This window comes from Erpetoichthys calabaricus, chromosome 3 (assembly GCF_900747795.2).
Source record: "Erpetoichthys calabaricus chromosome 3, fErpCal1.3, whole genome shotgun sequence".
Classification (NCBI taxonomy): Eukaryota; Metazoa; Chordata; class Cladistia; order Polypteriformes; family Polypteridae; genus Erpetoichthys; species Erpetoichthys calabaricus.
The window spans coordinates 269,634,344-269,648,869 of NC_041396.2; the positions used below are offsets into that span (position 1 = coordinate 269,634,344).

Genomic DNA, 14,526 nt, shown 5'->3' on the forward strand with positions numbered 1-14,526 from the left:
AATGGAAGGGGAGTAAGGTCGGGTGGATTGGAGGTGGATTCAAATTGTTCTAAGTAAGTCAAGAGTGTCGGACTAAGTGATGATAATGAAGCTGGAAACTGAAGGTGTGATGATGAATGTTGTTAGTGCATATGCCCCACAAGTTGGTTGTGCGATTAATGAGAAAGAAGATTTCTGGAGTGAGTTGGATAAAGTGGTGGACAGTGTACCCAAGGGGCAAAGAATGGTGATTGGAGCAGATTTCAATGGCCATGTTGTTGAAGGGAACCAATGTGTAGGTATAGTGTCAAGGGGAGGAATGAAGAAGGCTGAGGATAGTGGATTTTACAAAAAGGATGGACATGGCTGTGGTGAATACGTATTTTAAGAAGAGAGAGGAACATAGGGTGACACACAAGAGTGGAGGAAGATACACACAAGCAGATTATATCATATTCAGGAGGGTCATTCTGAAGGAGATTGAAGACTGCAAAGTGGTGGCAGGGGAAAGTGTAGTTAGGCAGCATAAAATGGTGGTCTGTATGATGACGTTGGAGATCAAAAAGAGGAAGAGAATGAGGGCAGAACCAAGGATCAAATGGTCGAAGTTGAAAAAGGAAGACTGCAAGGTTGAGTTCAGGGAGGAGGCACGACAGGCACTGGGTGGCAGTGAAGAGTTACCAGACAGATAAGCAACTACAGCAGAAGTAGTATCTGTGACAGCAAGAAGGGTGCTTGGCGTGACATCTGGACAGAGGAAGGAGGAAGAGGAAACCTGGTGGTGGAATGGGAAAGTACAGAATGGGATGCTAAGGATAGAGCTGCCAGGCAAGAGGAAGGCCTAATAGAAGTTTTATGGATGTGGTGAGAGAGGACGTGCAGGTGATGGGTGTAACAGAGCAAGATGCAGAGGACAGGAAGATATGGAAAAAGATGATCTGCTGAAAGAAAAAGAAACTAAGTGAAGAGTTTCACCAGAAAAGTGCAGACATTGATTGTTCTAATTTAAGGAAGCAAGTGTATCCATAGATCTCTTGCACCCCAATGTGTTTGCAAACTGCATTCAAATATACTGTATACACTGTATTAAAATGTCAACTGTATAAAGGTCAGCTAATGATAACAGATAGATTTACACACAACGGCAGTATAATTCAGGTAATTTATTTTACATCAAAACTTAAATAATTTTACATTTTTCGCCCAATATCTATCCAGTCACAGTATTTTCTTATGAATGAGATGCAAATTGCACTTTTTAAAACACAGGCAAGCCTGGCTAGGATATCCAGTGTCTTGAAGTTTAACTGGACAGTAATTGTTTAGTCATGTCAAAACCAGCTAAATGTTTTATAACAAAAGTGATACATCAGCACTTTTCTACCTACTAAAAGGAAACTTACTGAACCCCATTTATGATGCATTGCTTTAAACAAAACTTGAGCCATGGCTGTATGTTGTTATTCTGTTAAAAACCGTTGACCTACTGTGAGATATATAAAAAAAAAGACAAACAAGGTATAAAAGACTAAATTTGTCTCTCCCTTGAGAAATATTATCTCAAAATCATTTTTATTCTTATCAAGCCAAAAACCTCCTGGACTATGAACAATGATTTAGAAACAGACATTTAGGATATTTTCCATTGCGAAAATGCCCAGGTCATTGTTCAAGCCAGAAATATCGAGCAGCAGTTCACATGAATTCCAAGGATTTCAACGGTCCCAGATCTGATGGATATTATCCTGCCCTGGCTGAGAAGAAGGGAAGACTTCGGATGAAGCCATCTAACTTAGTGCAGAAGAGCTCACTCTGGATGGGTTCGTTCATACTGCACAAAGGGTTTTTCACAACATACTCCACAAAAAGCTGAAAGATGAAAATAAAAAACAAGTTAGAAACAGTAAATATGGTATAACATTTAGGGGTGTCCAGGGCTTATTGATTTGAAAAGCTGAAGCATTATTTTTTAGTTACTTCAAAAGGAGTTGATAATCACAGTTTGTTTTTAATATTTTTGTAAGTGAGTCATGTGCTTAACATAACAGTGATAACCAAATGCAATTACAAATTATAGCATCAGAGAAATATTGAATCATACTTGTAATATACAGGCCTTTAATGACCTCTTGGGCACAGCCGTCAGCAGTGTGTCTGTCTGCGGTTGAGAGTGTCAGTTTTTTCGAGAGGTTTACTTTACTCAGCAATGACGTTCAGGTCTCTAGTGACTCTTCCTATGAAGTCAGTAGACAGACTGGGAGAGCATGGGGGGTCATGAGGTCGCTAGAAAGGGGTGTGTGGAGCTCCCGATATCTCTGCAAAAGGACGAAGGTCCAAATCCTCCCAATTTTGATATATAGTTGCAAGACATGAATGTTATCCAGGGACCTGAGACAAAGATTGGACTCCTTCAGTACTGTGCCTCTTTGAAGAATTCTTGGGTACCACTGGTTTGACTTTGTGTCAAATGAGAGGTTGCTCACTGAGTCCCGAATGAGGCACATTACCTGCATTGTGAGTTAGTGTCAGTTATGGCACTACGGCCATGTGGCATGATTCCCCGAGGATGATCTAGCTCCTAGGATCCCCATTGCTGAGGTCCCGAGCAGCTGAACAAGGCCAACGGGACACCTGCATAACACCTGGCTGCAGCAGATAAAGGTTCATTTCCGGAGGGTGGGACTGGACTGCATGTCTGGTTAGGGGGGTTGCGAACCGAGATCCAGAGCGGTTTCGTCATGTGGTGGGTGCGGCAATGCGCTGTACCAGTCCCCAACATGACCCAATATAATGTGCAGATAATGCATCCATAAAGTTGTTTTGGTTGTAATGTATGAAAACACAGCACATATGGTTTGCTGACCTCAACAAGCAGAATCTGAAAACCAACCTAATCACTACATGCTTCTGGGGCTTCCTTCTGCAGAGACTACAGTGGCAGGCAGTAGTTGCCACACAGAACACATTAAATTTATGATATTCTAATTTTGTGCACATTTAGAATCCTTAGATTTATACTTGCTATCACTTTTATGATGAAACGTGTTAAAGCATGTATATTTTACATGTTTTTCTGGTGGTTTTCCACAATGTGCGCTGGTTTCCTTCCAAGGACATGCAGGTTTGGGGATTTGTGATGTGTATGTGTATGCTTGTATTCACCTTGTGATGAGCCGATCCATCGAGGGATTGTTTCTCACTCGCACCTGTTGCTTGCTGGAATGGGCATGTCCCTGGATTAATGGATATAATCATTAAACATCTATCGTTTCAGAGATATTATGGCAAACTATCCTGAGAATTTAATGGATGTTTCGGGCAATTCAGAAAACAGCAAAGCCGAACATTGTTTACTCAATGTAATGATATCTCTGCCACCTGGTGGAATCATCCAGATTTACATAAAAGTATATGTGCAAGTATAAACAGTACACTGCTTGTGTAGCAGTAGAGTCCACAGGTGCACGCATCGCGTCACGTGAAGTATAAACCCGGCCTAACATGTACAAGTATTAAGGAACTGTTTAGCTGTGAGGAGTGGCTGTCAGGCAAGTAAAAGAGTAATATGTGCAAAATGTACACATTCAAATTTATATAGTTAACCAATCTACATTTGATGTCGCAAAGATTTTTTTATTTATTTGAAAATTTGCCAATGCTTTTCAATAGTTTTGAAATTTCAAAACCTTTTTTCACAGCATGCTGCATTCACAATATCCAAAAAAACTGAGAATTTTCCTTACAAATTTCTTTGAAGCATTAATTATGCTAAACTGCTGCATAAGCATCCCACTGGGAGTCAAGTTGCTTTATGCAGACAGACAGACCAACAATATATGAGAATGAACCTTAAAAAGACTTAAGAACTGTGTACAGTTTTCAAGAATAGCAGACAGATTAAACAGACCAAAGTCTAAGATGAGTAACTGGGACATTAACCCGCCAGTCACTTTTATGGTGTTACTCTGCTAAAATTTAATTAAAAAAAAGGAAAATGCCCAAGCAAATTATATCTAGAACTTAAACAATGAGTAAGTGCTTTATACAAGTAGTACTTCGATACCACAACCTAGAAGATATTTAAAGATATATATAGTATATAGAAATACTCCACCCAAAAAACTTTTTTTTTTTGGTTTGTAGTGATGGCCAAGACTTTTGATCAGTAAATAAGAGGGGAAAGCTGTTTTTACATCAAAAGCACAATCCTGTGTGAAAGACCTTCCTGTTTATAGACTACTTTAATTACCAGAAACACTTATTTAAAAATATTTAACAAAAAATGCATGCATTTTGACATTGTAATCATACAACTGGATGACTTGACAAGTGGAATATGCAAGGTGAGTAACCTGAAGACTTTTGACATTGTTTGCGGTTGGTCAACATAGGTTTCCATTCTATTAGAAATGCTGTTATTTCTGTTCTCCTTTAAAACATGAGAGTAAATATTTTTCTCAGCCACCACTATATATCTCATAGAGAGAGAGAGAGAGAGAGAGAGAGAGAGAGAGAGAGAGAGCGCATATTTTTAGGTGGAGTATTCCTTTAAAATACTTTGCTTCACTTTTTTCAACTTTGTTTCACTTTTTTACCAATCTTCTTGAGCGAGGCTAAAATGACACCTGAGTGATGTTTATTATGAAAGAGTGGCAATAATCACATTTTTTGTCTAAAGTCACATATAAAGAGTCGAAACACAAACCAAAATACAAAAATTATATGTACTTAAAGTACAACTAGCTAGGTATACTGAAAGATGTAATAATATTTACAAATACTATGATACTGGGAAAAGAGTAATGAGAGATATAAGAACCGGAAAGCATCACCTAAGCTTATTTTAGTTGTAGCAAAACTGCTTTCACCTGGAAGCAAGCTTTCTTTAAGCTCCTTGGTGTTAACTTCAAGTGTCTTTTAGGCTCTGAATTCCATGTAAAAATGATTAAGCTTGAGTGTCTCTCAGGTTATGATTTATTGTTTGCATATACAGTGTTAAGCCCAAACAGGGCTCGGAACAAATATTCTATTACCATCTAGTGGATAAAATAACATAATGCTGCAAAAAATGATGAATATTTCTGTGTGTGTGGTATCTCCTCAAAGGTCATGAGTGGTGCAAAGCTTTCAACCAAAATGCACAATGACATGCAAAAAAAAAAAAAAAAAAAGGTAACTCCAGTTTGAAAAGAATGTGAATTGGTCATCGGACTTTGATGCAGATAGTGAAACTGATGCATACAGTACAACCAAAACACCATGATATGCCTGGTGAATTTGGTCGCAAGAAGCTTTAGTGTGGCAAAAAGGAAAAATGATTGCGATTGAGTGGACAGACAAGAAAGACATTAGCCTCCTAAAAATCATGCACAATGCAGCAATAATCCAATGGGCAGTGATGATCGTGTGGATCAGACAATGACATTTAACCCTTTCATGCTCCAACAACAGATATAATATTATAGGAAAAGTGTGCAAAGTGACACATTTCTACTGTCCAGGTTGTGATGTCGAGTGTTCATTGGTGACTGTTTCATAACATATCACAACATAGACGTGGACTAAATATGCATCAGTACAACAGTGGATACTGGAAATACCGTCTAATTGTATTTATGTTGACATTCTGTTATGTTTCTGTGACACATAATAACATTTTTTCTAGTTGACAAATATTCAACATTTTTAACTCACACTTCCAGATGTACATGAAAAGCGAAGGAGGTTATTAATAGTTGCTAAATGGACAAAAATTGTTTTCTATTAGATGGACTACTGTAGTTGATCAAAGCAACAAAAGATTATTGCAAGCAGCTCACAATAGAAGCATCACACTGTAAAGACAGATATTAAATACTTTCTGAAATCTGAAGAGACATTTAGTTGTTCAAGTAGTGATGTTGCATAATCACTATATAAAACAAAGCATAGCTAGTTGTCTCCTTTAAGTTTTAAATTCATTTTGCAGTGACAAACTCTACAGTGTTTATCATTATCACCCTGTACTGATGGATGTATACTGTGGAAAATGGAAATGGCAGTTTGTCAAAATCAAAAAATATACATGCTTCTGTGCTCCAAATTTGCACATTAATCATTGCTTTTTCAAGTTAGTTAAATTTTCAGAGTTTAAAATGTGTATTAACTTATAAAAAAAATATCTTCATGAACATACAGTAAGCATCAGTTATGAAAGGAAATCTTAGAGATATGCAGCTACAAATGTTATTAAAAAAAAAATTGGATCTATTTTTATTTTTGCTTTGATTTTCAGGCTGATAATTATCTCTTCATTTGCTGAACTTGTTTTTTCCATGACAGGCTTGTGGGTATGAGAGAGTGTATTGCTTATTGCAGACCAGTGCATTACTTTATTCTTTTGTACTTTTATTCCAATACTATCCTTCAGTGCGTGATTGCAACAACATTCTTTCAGATCAGGTGAAAGTTAGGCAGTGGCCTTAAGTTACTCAGTTTTCTTACCGTGCTATAAATCTGATGCAAAATTTCTCTGCAGTTGGGCACACCCAAATCAGTATTCATAACAATCTTCAGTCCCGTTGGTGTCTCATAATAGTGCAGCTTATATTTGCTGGTTTGAAAAGCCAAGAACCCATCCTTCCTTTATTACATTGTGTTAAGGTAAATTCTAATTTTCAATTAAAAAAATAGCCATAAAACATGAAATGATCAAATAATAGTACATGTCTATGTTGTGTTATCCATTACTGTACAAGTTAACATTACATTAGACACTGTGTACACAGCAAAATAATCCTTCTCACTTTTATATACTGCCAGTCTTGTAATAATGTTCTGTTCCCTTACCCAAGCAGATTTACATTATGACAATATCTCTCTTTTAATTCATCTACCAATTATTGAACATGCTGCTGACCTGAACAGCCAGCTATGAAATTCTTTAAGAATGTCAGCTGTGCCTCAAAAGTTAACTGTAGGAATATATTCCTTATTTTTTCTACACTTTTACTATTTTATGCAGCACAATATAAATTAATCCACAGTCTATTTAGGGAGTTATATGAACAACTTTGTAGCTGACAGATTGAAAAAAATAAGACTTTAAAACACAACAAGCCCAACCTTTATACTAGGATTGCAAACAGTATTACCAGTTGAAAAAAGTTTGACTGTCCATCATTAGTTCACAAAGTAAAAATGTTATTCTTAGATAACACATAGTGCTATCTCAAATTCATAGTTATATTCTTATTAACAGGTAGACATTCTGGCCTAGTGGCCAAAAAGCTCTACTGTACAAAGAAGCAATCATTCTTCCTGCAGAGATTGCTGTGTGATACAGATGCTCACTTAACTACCTATGCTAAAGGAGTGTAAATATTTTTAACAACTGTACTGCATCTATAAAACAGTTTTTGGATAGATCAGATTATGAAACACGCTATATAAAATAGTGCACATTTTAACTGTTGCTTATGTGATCATAGATGACTGATGGGAATAGGTTATACTCAAACACATCAGATTAAAATAATTTAGTAACTGTATATTTAATGTTATGTACTAAATAAGTATTGCCTATGAGGTAATAAATGTCCTCTGATTATAAACCATTTGATTAGTCAAAGTGGAATAAAAGCATACAGTTAACTAAACATTTCTTCTACACTCAATAATCTTTAATGTTTGGCGCATACAGAACAGTTCTTGATAATTGGTTAGGATACATATCAAGAGGAGACATCTTACTGACAAATGATCGAATAGAGAAGAGCATTCCATACATCAGCTTGAATTCCTAAAAGAGAAGTATATGGATTATAGGATTTAGTTTCTATTACATACATAAGGTGCACAAAAAACTGAGACCAAAGATACATTGGTTACATAAATGCAGAAACACTAAAAATTTCATATAATTAAGACCTTCCTGGCATGATAAGATACACTTATAAAAAAGAATGTATTACATAATTTTTTTTTATTTTAATTTGCATCTACATAAAATTGGTCTGAATGAAATAATGTAAACAGCAACACAATTCATAATTTAAAAATACTATAAAAACATAATGAAATTTCACAATCAAACAACTTATCTCTATTACCTCATCTTTGGATATCCCAGCTTGCTTCTTGCGGTTCCACTCACTATAATGCAAGCAGGTCCCATTTCTATCAAAGATGTACAGGTTGTAAACAGTCATAGTCTAAAGGGAGAGGACAAAGGTTTGGAGGAGTTTCTGTTAGTGTATTTCCTGATTCTGTGTTAAATTGTTTTTCTATTGGCTCATTGTTTATTTAGACTTACTATTTCAATAAAAATATCCATACAACTGGGGCTTGTTAGTATAAAGCTTACCAATACCAATTTGTATAATTTAATAATATGCCCATAGCTTACAAGTTTCTGTAAAATTGACATGATACATTTTTCCATATAATACTGGTCTAAGAACCATGTTATATAAGTAGTATAATCTGTTATGTTGTATAGCGTGCAGCAAATAAAATGCTTATTACTCAAGACTGAACTATTTTTATGTAGCAGAACATAAATGTTCTTTCCTAAACAATTTGCTATACAGTAAGAGTCATACAGGAAAACCACTCTAGTGACACCTTAAGGTTGTAAAGCACAACAGCCCCGGACTACGAAGGTGAACAATGCTAATACTTTAGTAAAGCTGAAGAACACAGAATTTATCTAATCCAAAAAAATATAAAATAAAAATGAAACCAGAGTGATGTTAGCCATATAGAGATACAGAGAGTATTTTAAATAGTTAAAATAGTCTGTTATTAACTTGGTATTGCATAACCATTATTCTACTTTTAACTATTACACAATGGCAGACCAAAATCATGCTTGCAGACATATAGTGGAGGGAAACTCTCTGGTAGGGACACTATCACATACATCTATACACCATCCCCAGCATATATATATATATATATATATATAGGATAAGAAAAGGCATCCAAGCCAGGGGGAGGAGTGTGGTTTTTTACCTGGACGGGAGTTGCCCGACTTCTGCAATAGGACTTCGGTTGGTATCATTTATACTTTACAAACCTTATTAAGCTGCTTTATGCCAAATATGCCTATCACCTACATTCAAGATGTCTATGAACAACACCTTAATTTAACAAGGACTTTAAGATACACGTGAAAGGAGTTTTAGAGTGGATCCATTGGAAAACCGAGGTCTAAAAGAACCCAAAAGACTTGCTTCATTTTGGACTACCAACACCAAGTTATGTTAATAAGTTCATTATTAATCAAACACAACAGTTTTTACTTTCAGGCTTTAAGACTCAAACAAGACAGTATTGTTAGCAATGACATATTTGTCTTCTTTTTGAGAGTTATTTTAGTTGTGTTTTTTTTCATATCTATACTTTATCAAATTTTAAATATAAAATTATTCAATATTTAAATACAGCACGTATTCATATGTCTAACTGAATTATTTGAAAAAAATCAGTTATTATATTAATTGAATGATCTAATAAATAGTCAAATTGTTTACAAATAAATCATTTTAGCAGTCTTACTGAAAACCTCTTCACCCTTGCTCTAAACCTGCAGAAAGTGCTACAGCTGTGGTGGACATCCTACCTAAAAATGGTCACCCTAATGCTCTTACGGACTACAGACCAGTAGCTCTCAAATTATGCTTTTAAAAAGACTTTTTATAGGCTCATTCTGAGACAACTGAGATACCCTGAACCCCCAACAATTTGTCTACCAATCACAAAGAGTAAAGCAGCAGATGACATTTGAATCTAAATGCTGCAAGGAGCCTTCTCCAACCTAGACAAGACCAGCACAATGGCAAGAATCATGTTGTTGAGTTCTACAGTGCTTTTAATGCAATACACCCTCTTCTGTTAGGAAAAACAGATCAATATATTGCTGGTAGATCATGCTGTCCTGAATCAAGGCCTATCTAACTAAAAGGAGACATTTTGTGAAATTGCAGGACTTTGTGATCAGCAACAAAGGGAAATGTTTCAGTTCCATTTTTATGCAGTACATTGGTTAAAGGTCTGCAAATTTGTCTCAATGGCCATAGTGGCAGCAGGCTTTTGTTCAAAATCAGTTTCTTAAAGAAAAGTAAATTATTGCTGTTGAAGTACTTATTGCTCAAAAAATATTTTTATGCTTCATTTTAGTTGTCTTGGTGTCGCGGCTTGAAAATCTTCAATTTTTGAACTGCAGACTGTTTAAATTGTAATTACTTTGCTCAAATGAAACAGGATGAACTGGAATTTACTGGCTTTTAATTACAGTCATTGTGAGCATCCTTTTGTATTGTACTTGCAATTTATGCATTTGTTCCTGTCAGTTTCTTTTCCAATTAGTTTATGACCTTTAAATAGGAAAAAGGCACAGGTGCCAAAGAACCTGTTTTAATTAATTTATATCCTGGGAACAGATGGATGCCATAGGGATAACAATTACAGTATTAATTTACAATTAATACTGGAAAGAGTGTGGAGGTACTTAAAAGATAAAACACTTTGATCAGGGTCATCCGTTATCAAGACAAGATAGCCAATCACATGTGAGCAATGTCACCTGTCCAGAAACCCCACATGTGCATTTTAACATAAATATGGCCTACCTGATGGACCAAAAGAGAATAAAATGACAGCACGGTAACATAGGAAGCAACATCAGAGATTAAGAGACATGAGACCATGCGATTTGGACATCAGAAAACATAACTTATGAATAACATCAAATCGCTAAACCAAAAGCTTCCTAGGACAGCATCCACACCTTGACAGTCCTGATTTTTAGTAAGTAACTGTATAAAGTGAGTCTTATTTTAACATAAACACACTTATTTTAACTTGTGTGTTTTTGTGGAAGGTTTCGCACCAGCTGTATATTATAGCTGTTACTATCTGATGCAGATCTTCTTTAATATATCAACCTATTTATTTCAGCACATTTTTGCCAGTGTTTTGTTTCACACTACAAGACTCTAAAGATTTTTAGTTTTTTATTCCCATACTTTTCAGTCTCCTAAATATTAGTTCTCTATTTATTTTACACCGGTAATGGCGCACTGCATGATAACGTGCAGTGAATTCACTTGACTTGAGCATTCCTAGTTTTCATACACTCTCTGTATGTTTAGCATTCATTTGCTCAGAGGTTGATCCGTTTTCTGCTTCCTGAGCAGCTCTTCCTTTCTCCAGCCTAGCAGCCCGCTTCTTCTCTTCTTTCGGCAGCATCTTTTCGCATTACAACTGATTAAGTCAGTGTTTGTGTTGCAATTACTTAGTACGTTTTCTTTAATTTTTCACTTAAGCTGCCACTTAAGTCTTCAATCTGCCTGAAGAATGAATTAAGATATGAATATTTAGGGAAAGTGACGGCGACAGTGGTGGCAATGAGAACGGCTCCTGTACGCATGCCCCACACGGCCACCCTGGTGGCCGCTGCCTAGAGTTGACTTTACAATAACATAGGAATAGGTCAATCATTACCCTGAAAGCGGATAGTAGATGTCACATAGTATATGTATACCAAATTTCAGGTCAACAGGTCAAATGGTTTGCGAGCTACAGGTGATTTAAAATCCTGGACAGTCAAACGAACAGCCAAGGTAGCATATTATATATAATGATTGAGAGTAATATTGAAACCTAATTAACAAATTACCCAATTGTTTAATTTTGTTTCACATATCACATGCACTATTTCCAGCAATGTATCTCGTTTAGAAGAAAATTAACCAGATTCTATTGGTGAAGCAATCTGAACATCTAAACATATTACTACATTTGATACTTAATTATTCTCTGCTCATTCTAATGTCAGTAAAATTAATCATAAATTCGGTTGAATACAAAGACTATTAATTCCATTGTCGTTAGGGATTCACTAATTGTGAAACTGTTTTGAACAAAAACATGCAGCCATAGATCTCCCCAAAGACTGGGATTGGAAACCACTAATCTAAACCGTTGGTGCCATAGAGGACTGAGTTGGAGCCTTTCTTGACTACTGCAAAGCAGTATTCACTTGCTGTTCAATTCAATCTTTTTACAGCTTTTAGTTAACTCAAAATGCAGATGCAAGAATTATTACAAGAGCCAAAAGTTATGAACACACAACTCCCGTTCTTAAGTCCTTACACCGGTACCCTGTTAAGTTTTGGGCTGATTTCAAAAGTCTCCTTTTAGCAAATAAAGCCTTAAAATGACAAGGCCCTGCCTACTTATCTGAACTTGTCACTACAATTCACAGTGCGCATTAAGATCTCAAGATGCCAGCCTGCTTACAATTGATAAAAGGATTAATAAAATAACAGTGGGTGGTTGATCTTTTAGTTACAGGGCCCCGAAGCTGTGGAATGGTCTGCCCGCTAACATAAGAGATGCCTCTTCCTTTAGTCTCTGCTTTTAAATCAAGCCTAAAGACTCACCACTTTAGTCTAGCATACCCAGACTACAGCTACTGATTAGCTGTGCATACTACATTTCTGACTGTTAGTTATCTGTGCAAAAAATATGCAATACAATATACATAAACCATTACTAACCCTCCTCTATTCTGTTTCTCTTCTCAGTATCATGATGTGGCACTTGGTGTAACTACTCCTGCCTATGGAAAAGTCATCTCAAATAAAAGAGCATTGGAATCTATCAATCAATCAATCATTGGAGCAACAAAAGGGTCCTTTCACCAGGTTGGATAGCCCAGTACTAGCTTTGCTATAGAATGCCCAGGATGGGGTAGGCAGCTGGTTTGCTGTGGTCTCCAAGACTCCCACTGTGTCTGACTTTGTCTTTGACTCTGACTCTCTTTCTTATAATTTCATCTCCTTCATTGTCAATTGGCTATGCTTCTACAATGGACAGATATTGTTGGTTTCCATTTATGATAATCAGTTTTGACTTTGTTTTCTGTATACTTGAACAAATCTGTACCTTTAAAATGTGCTTATCTGAACGTAGTGACTTGTATAATTTTATGTTGCACTTTGCTTTGGGAGTTGTAGCAGCATTCTGTACCTGCACTTGGTAAGAAGCACTGTGCAAGAACAAATTATGTTGTACTGTATTTCTGAGGTGGCAATGATATATTGGTCATCTAGCTCTGAGAATAGAACTACTTGTTTTCCGTTTTGTGTGTTGTATTCACCCCATTTTATTTTTGCAAACCATTGCACGCCCAAGCTACCTTGAAGGGGGTCTCTCTTTGAACTGTCCTCAGGATTTTTTTCCTACAACACCCATATTAAAACTGACAGGATATAGCGGGTTGGATAATGGATGGATGTTAAACACTGCAATATCGTCTAGATTTCATTGTATTTTGATGATATAAATTTAAATACTAAGTTGTTCTTATCAAAATTAACAAACTATTTAAAGCAAAGAGATTGACGCATTCGCCGATTGCATTCTTCCTTGTACATTTCAATTAGTAACACCAGTCTTGGTAACCCTCGAGACATTTCACCAAATTCGACTTGTACAGTATATAATTCTTAAGATCCTCTCTTAAAATTAACTCGAAATGATACAGTAAACATTTTTCCTTTAAATAAGCTTGACATTCGCAATTTTAAATTGATCTAGTAATCAAAACATCAAATTAGCCATAAGGAGGATATGTAGGTGGACAACGGTTTTTATAGACTACCCTCCAATACGGATTGTCAAGTTATTTTACTCTCAAAGTAAGATCCTGGAATTTATTCACAATTGGAACTCATAAAAGGAAGCGTTGGCATTAAAGTCAGAATATAGAACTTACCTCCTGCAGTTGTTGTTGTGGTCTTCCGGTTTTTCCTGCATGGGCCTAATATAGGTATCCTTGCTGAAGCCTGATTAAAATAATTTATTACTTCAATATTTAAAATGAATCCCAACTGGAAACAATTTTCAAACAAGTACAGTTAATTATTTTTATGTGTTCATTTATCAACAGCACCCCTTTCATCGCGTACTAGAAACGATACAACAATTTTTAAAAACAATGTCTGACTCGTACAGGCAACGAAAGAAAAACCTTGGGCGATATTTGTTGGTATAGATTTATTGGGTCAATATTTTCATTATAAAAAATATTAAATATTTTCCTCAGAAGAATATCTATTTATTGTAAAATTTAATATCAGTAGTATTTGAGACTTGTCGTTAATGCCATGCTTCACAGTGTTTATATGTACTAAAATTATTAAGGATAGGACTGCCCCCCTCTTGGTGCTATTTAAAATAAAAGTGGGGAGGTGGGCGTCTTTTCTTCAGTCTGGCTTTAAACTGTTTACACAAATAAAGGAGTCGCGATGAATACCCAATGCTAAACGAGTGATTAAACATTAGCAATCGTAACAGAAGACGAAGGACCTCACGATACGTACAGGCGGCCGGAATGGCGCGACGCTGCACAAGACGTTCAAATGTGGAGTCGGCGGCATCTGCCGCGGCTCTTAACTGAAATACTTAGGCGCGCGCAAAGACGCGGGTGGCGCTGGCGGCTTCTTCATGCTGTCCTGCTTCTTTAAGCTGCACGAAAAGCGCCACCCTTCCCGGGTT

The 14,526-nt window shown here is 36.2% G+C and overlaps 1 protein-coding gene across 2 annotated transcripts; it reads right to left on the minus strand.

Moving 5' to 3' along the window:
• Nucleotides 1-1,127: 1,127 nt before the first annotated feature.
• On the minus strand, nt 1,128-14,496 carry trappc1 (trafficking protein particle complex subunit 1). 2 transcript variants are annotated; one of them, XM_028798270.2, is made up of 6 exons: nt 14,352-14,496; nt 13,745-13,814; nt 8,070-8,171; nt 7,689-7,759; nt 6,463-6,601; nt 1,128-1,848 (listed from the first exon to the last, which is right to left on the minus strand). In XM_028798270.2, exons 3-6 carry the CDS (start codon nt 8,166-8,168, stop codon nt 1,720-1,722), a joined length of 438 nt encoding a protein of 145 aa, XP_028654103.1. In that variant the 5' UTR covers nt 8,169-8,171; nt 13,745-13,814; nt 14,352-14,496; the 3' UTR covers nt 1,128-1,719. The 2 variants fall into 2 exon arrangements, with proteins under 2 accessions (XP_028654103.1, XP_051781096.1); XM_051925136.1 differs by lacking the exon at nt 14,352-14,496 and having other exon boundaries at nt 13,745-14,022.
• Between the last annotated feature and the right edge of the window lie 30 nt (nt 14,497-14,526).

What these genes read in the sequence shown, in the direction of transcription:
- trappc1 (XM_028798270.2), bottom strand. Translation starts at nt 8,168, where the DNA reads ATGACTGTTTACAACCTGTACATCTTTGATAGAAATGGGACCTGCTTG. An exon ending in CTGGGATATCCAAAGATGAG is followed by an intron (nt 7,760 to 8,069) that starts GTAATAGAGATA and finishes CTTCTCTTTTAG; the next exon opens with GAATTCAAGCTGATGTATGG. An exon ending in TGCATCAGATTTATAGCACG is followed by an intron (nt 1,849 to 6,462) that starts GTAAGAAAACTG and finishes TTCATCTTTCAG; the next exon opens with CTTTTTGTGGAGTATGTTGT.